Source organism: Natator depressus, chromosome 6 (genome assembly GCF_965152275.1).
Source record: "Natator depressus isolate rNatDep1 chromosome 6, rNatDep2.hap1, whole genome shotgun sequence".
Classification (NCBI taxonomy): domain Eukaryota; kingdom Metazoa; phylum Chordata; order Testudines; family Cheloniidae; genus Natator; species Natator depressus.
In genome coordinates, this window is record NC_134239.1 from 100,626,536 (window position 1) to 100,632,535 (window position 6,000).

A 6,000-nucleotide genomic window follows, 5' to 3' on the forward strand; every position below is an offset into this window, starting at 1 on the left:
CATGAGAACTTTGTTTACTACCTGCAAATGCTGCTTTTATTTTTTTGTACAAAGGATTTACTGTTAACGGCCCTTTTTCTTTTGTTTTGGAAAGCTTTTGGATTACTTTTACTATGTCTTAATTCAATTTTTGCATTTTTTTTAAATCCAGTATGTTAGCCTGTACAACTTTAGTTGTGGCAATAGGGCATTTGGGACTAGGAGTAATAACAGAATATTTCTGATTTTTTTTTTATTATTTTTTACTAACAGAGGAGAGGATATCTCCTTCCCCTTTGCTTTAATCATTTTATTCTTTACATCACTAGCTGCCTCCTCTATCATGACACTTAACTTCACCTTCTGTGATGCCACCCTGGGACTTCCTTTGCCTATCTGCAGACTGCTAGCAGCTTCAGCATTGCTAACTTCCTCTTTTGACTCTCCCTGTGGCTCCTGAGACTTAATCTCCAACTTCGCTTCTGAAGGTACTGTATTAGCCTGAACTAACTATTTTGCCCTACTTCTAGTAATTGGCCCTGCAGGTTTCTCTATCTCCATTGGTTCCACCATTCCAATAGGGATGGGAACCAATTCTTTGTTCTCCTCTAACACATCTTCTATAATCATGTCCATAATCCTATGGTTTTATATAAATATAATCTACATCAAAAAGTAGCAAACTATTATCTACATCAGTTTTTCACGCATAAAAGTTGTCTAAAACAACAAAAGAAATTCCAAAACAAGAGCTTAATTAAAATAGAGTTACAGCTGCAAATAGATTATACATTTACAACATTATTAAAGATTGGGCACTTAACAAAACAGGAGGGCTCCCTTAAGAGAAAGCTCCTATATCCCAGAAGTGTTTGTATCTTCAATCAAAGCCCAGCAGCATGTATGAGTTACCAGAGCCATAGATCTGAAGTCAACCACACCTTGACCAGGCTCTGGTAACTCGTACATGCTGCTGGGCTTTGACTGAAGATACAAACACTTTTGGGACCCGGGTTTACTAAACCCAGAATATAGGATCTCTCTCTTAAGGGAGCCCTCCTGTTTTGTTAAGTGCCCAATCTTTAATAATTATAATAATGTTATAGTTCCTTCTGTCCTGCAAAGGCTCCTATTAAACTCCTCTCTGTATACCTAATGATGATTCCTTCTCTTCGGAGTCCCATAAGGTTCACTTGTAAGCCTTATTTTCCCTTCCATCCTTTCTTTTTACTGTATCTTTAACATTAACATCTGCTTTTATTGTAAAGATACCCAGCAGAACATCACCTTCACCTAACACCTTTAATGACTCCTCCCCTTTCAACCTTTGTTTTAACTAGTTAATTTATGGCTTAGTATCAGGTTCATTCACCTAAATGTCTTCAAAATGAATTGCTTCTCTTGAACAAGAGAAACAAAAATCAACATCCAACTCCATCTTTCTTCTCTCTCCCTTTGATACAGACTTACTGCTTTCACTGTGTGTATTCCTGTCATCCTTGACCCTGAAATTTCTCCCTCTTCCCATATTCCCTGTGGTGTGCAAAGCTGCCTATCATCTCTTCTGCAACACTGTCTGTCAAGGTTCTTCCCCACTCTGAACTCTAGGTTACAGATGTGGGGACCTGCATGAAAACCTCCTAAGCTTATTTTTACCAGTTTAGGTTAAAACTTCCCCAAGGTACAAACTATTTTCCTTTTTCCCTCGGACTTTATTGCTACCACCACCAAGCGTCTAACAGATATATAACCGGGAAACAGCCCGCTTGGAAACATCTTTCCCCCCAAAATCCTCCCCAAATCCTACACCCCCTTTCCTGGGGAAGGCTTGATAAAAATCCTCACCAATTTACCTAGGTGAACACAGACCCAAACCCTTGGATCTTAAAAACAATGAAAAAAGCAATCAGGTTCTTAAAAGAAGAATTTTAATAGAAGAAAAAAGTAAAAGAATCACCTCTGTAAAATCAGGATGGTAAATACCTTACAGGGTAATTAGATTCAAAACATAGAGAATCCCTCTAGGCAAAACCTTAAGTTACAAAAAGACACAAAAACTGGAATCTACATTCCATTCAGCACAGCTTATTTTCTCAGCCATGTAAACAAACAGAATCTAACGCATATCTAGCTAGATTACTTACTAAGTTCTAAGACTCCATTCCTTTCTGTTCCCGGCAAATGCATCACACAGACAGACAGACAGAGACTTTGTTTCTCCCTCCCTCCAGCTTTTGAAAGTATCTTGTCTCCTCATTGGTCATTTTGGTCAGGTGCCAACGAGGTTATCCTAGCTTCTTAACCCTTTATAGGTGAAAGGGTTTTTCCTCTGGCCAGGAGGGATTTTAAAGGTGTTTACCCTTCCCTTTATATTTAAGACACTGTCCGTGACATTTGTTGTGTGCAGTATTGTTGTAGCCATGATGGTCCCAGGATATGTCACACACAAGGTGGGTGAGAGAATATCTTTTACTGGACCAACTTCTGTTGGTGGAAGGGACAAGTTTATGAGCTTCACAGAGCTCTTTTTCAAGTCTGAAGAGGGAAATAAGAGCATTCAAACTAATAAAAAGTGATGTAGGACAGACGGTTAAGCATAAGGGGTTCACACATGTTGTAGGACTTAAATGCAATGGACAATTAACACTTCTGCAGTCATGACAATGGAGGGTCAGTAGGTAGCTGGGTGTGTTACAAGTTGTCCTAATGAACCGTAAAGCCAGAATGTCTGAGAAGTCTATCCTTCTTAGTGTCCAGCAGAGTTATGAATTTAAGTTCCCAGGCTCATCTTTTTGAAGGTTTTGTGCAGTTTTTCTTAAAGGACAAGGACTGAGAGGTCAGATATGGAGTGATTGTTTTGCGAAAAGTGTTCACTCACAGATGATAGGTTTTGTTTTTTCTCTTTTCCACGTGAACAACTGAAAGCCTCATAACCATGCCTTTATCACTGTTCACCTTCACTATTTTAACTACCTTCTCTATAGCCACCCAAGTTCCACATCACCATACTTCAAGTCCTCCACAAAACAGCTCCAGTCTACCATACAGACCATATTTGTTTATTCCCTCCAAGTTCACTACACGCACACCTGCTTCAAAACACAGGCATCTTATCTTTGTTGGTGCAGAAGCCTGCTCTCTACATCTCTTGACAATTGGAACAGCTTTCCTAGGTCTTGATGCCTCATGGGCTATTTTCAAATCAGATGATACATTATTTCTCCCTTCGTCTCTTAATTTCTCTAATTTTTAAATTGCACTTTGTAACCATTTAACTCCAACATATTTATTAGAATGATAGTTTGTACAAGATGCTATGCAAAAATGTCTTATGTGTAGTGCTACATTTCTCAGGGCTGATTTTTAAAAAAAAGTTATTTAAAAATACTGTATTTCTACCAATAACCCAAACTTGTCCAAGTATTACATGAATTATAAACTGAAGTGTTTTAATAATTTCATGTACATTATCAACCTGCATATCCCACAAGATGTAACACCAGTTTAAAATACAACATTCACGATTCAAAATAATGGGTCTCACCAACAGTTCAAAACGTAAGATAACCTGTCAGACTATCAGCACAAATGGACACCACTTTGGGCAAAAGGTGTGTGCTCCCATTTCGAAGTGTATTCACCCAATTTATACAGAGAAATACCTGATCTCCCTGTAAAAGCCATTTACACCTTATAAACATAAGCAGAGTCCTCTACCCACCATTCTAATCTCCTCATTGCAACTACAGACTTTATTTCTTCCTCTGAGGCCACAACTCACCTGTTACCCAAGGACAAGAGTGAGGTGAGGATCTGAGAGCAGCCTTCAACTAACTATCTTAAGTGGGGTTCCAAAGAGGATGGATCTAGGCTGTTCTCAGTGGTAGCAGATGACAGAACAAGGAGTAATGGTCTCAAGTTGCAGTGGGGGAGATCTAGGTTGGATATTAGGAAAAACTATTTCACTAGGAGGGTGGTGAAGCACTGAAATGGGTTACTGAGGGAGGTGGTGGAATCTCCATCCTTAGAGGTTTTAAGGCCTGGCTTGACAAAGCCCTGGCTGGGATGATTTAGTTGGGGCTGGTCCTGCTTTGAGCAGGGGGTTGGACTAGGCGACCTCCTGATGTCTCTTCCAACCCCAGTCTTCTATGATTCTATAACCACAAGCATGAAGAAGACACGCATCCTTGCAGTGGGGTGGGGGCTGCTCCGTGTACTTCTGCATAGCTCTAGCACTACAAACACACGCGCACCCGTAGCTCTTCAGGAACCAACGGCTCAAACACCCCGGGTAAACAACAGCGTCAGCGCATGCAGGACCCCCGCCCCGCCCCAGCGCGCGCGCAGGACACCCCTACCCCACGACACCGCGCGGGCGAAGCGCCTCCTCCCCCTTCGCTCATTCATTCCCTCTGCCCGCTCCGCCCCACGAGCAGTTCCCCTCCCCGCTGCACCTGCCGGCCCCAGGCGCCACACCCCCAGGAGAGGCCGCGCTGGTGGCCACCAGCTTCCCGTCCCCTCCGCCCGCCCCATGCCGACCCGACTCGGCCGCGCACCGTTGGCGATGAGCTTGGCCGAGAGCTGCTTGACGAGCTCGGGGATCCGCTCCCATTGGCACTCGGAGCGGCACCGCTCGATCTCCGTCTCCAGCCGCGAGCCCGCCTTCTTCGTGGCCATGGCCGGAGTCCCCGGGGGGCGGCGGCGGCGGCACGGGCGCTTCCTCGGCGGCGGCGGCGGCAGTGAGGGTGGGGGAACGTGAGGGCTGCGCGACCCGAGCGCAGGGCGCCGAACGCCTGGAGCAGCGCCCCCTGGCGGGCCGCCGCGGGACTGCAGGGGACGTGGGCAGTGTCAGGCCGCTCAGCTCCCTTAGCGGGCTGCTGAAAGCGGCGGGTGGACAGAGAGCGTTAGAGGCCCCCCCCGGCCGCGCTGTGCTGCGCGAGCTCCCGCGCCTGCCCCCGGGGCCAGGGAAACGGCAGCTGGCCGTTGAGGGTCGGGCTCTAAACGTGTCCTTGCACTAGAGCCCCCTCCCCTGTCTGTCAGTCCGGCCTGCGCCGCGGCTAACGCCTCTTCCTGCCGCCCACCGCAGAGCGAACCTGAGCCTTTGCTGGGCTCCGCCCCCTCAGTGTGCGAGCCCGCCCCTGTCCTCAGGGCCCCCTTCTTCCGCGTGCAACGCGCTCACGCGCCTGCCCCGCTCCCCACCCTCCCCCGCCGAACGCGCGGGAGGCGCTTGTTGCGCAGGCTGAGGTGTCTCCCCCCGCCCCGTGCAGGGGCACAAAGCGGCCCTGCTCTCGTTACAGCTGCGGTGGAAGAGGACCTGGAAGGCGGAGCGCGCCCCTGGGGGTAGAGGGCAGCAGCCGTAGAGAGACGAGTTGGGGAGCGGGGCAGCTTTGCAGCGGAGCCAGCGGGCCGGGGATTTGCTTAGCGGGCAGCCCCGCGCCGGCAGCAGGAGGAGGAGGCCGCTCAGCGGTCGGAGAGAAGGGGTCTAAGAATGGAAGGAGGCTAAGAACTAAAGTGAAGTGCCCGAAAGGGGGTGGGGGGAGAAGAGGTCAGGAATGCTTCAGCTGATCAAGTGGAAAAGGGGTTGGTCTTGAAATTATGGATTACTGGGGGAAGAAGGGCTAAGAATAGGCAAGGCAGCCAATAATTTATGACAGGTTTCAGAGTAACAGCTGTGTTAGTCTGTATTCGCAAAAAGAAAAGGAGTACTTGTGGCACCTTAGAGACTAACCAGTTTATTTGAGCATGAGCTTTCGTGAGCTACAGCTCACTTCATCGGATGCATAGTGTGGAAGCTGCAGAAGACATTATATACACACATAGACCATGAAACAATACCTCCTCCCACCCCACTCTCCTGCTGGTAATAGCTTATCTAAAGTGATCATCAAGTTGGGATAATGAGAAAACCTGGATTTGTGCTGGAAATGGCCCAACTTGATGATTACTTTAGATAAGCTATTACCAGCAGGAGAGTGGGGTGGGAGGAGGTATTGTTTCATGGTCTCTGTGTGTATATAATGT

The 6,000-nt window shown here is 46.9% G+C and overlaps 1 protein-coding gene across 5 annotated transcripts in view; it reads right to left on the reverse strand.

Annotated features, from left to right (window-relative positions):
* Window positions 1-4,955, reverse strand: part of TTC7B (tetratricopeptide repeat domain 7B) — a 331,494-nt gene extending 326,539 nt beyond the window's left edge. Inside the window, exon 1 of one of the 5 annotated variants that reach the window (XM_074956113.1) lies at window positions 4,536-4,952. In XM_074956113.1, the coding sequence (XP_074812214.1) occupies window positions 4,536-4,656 (121 nt within the window). In that variant the 5' untranslated portion in view covers window positions 4,657-4,952. Of the gene's footprint in view, window positions 1-4,535 lie in introns of all 5 variants that reach the window. The other 4 variants (XM_074956116.1, XM_074956115.1, XM_074956114.1 and 1 more) reach the window with 4 other exon arrangements.
* Between the last annotated feature and the right edge of the window lie 1,045 nt (window positions 4,956-6,000).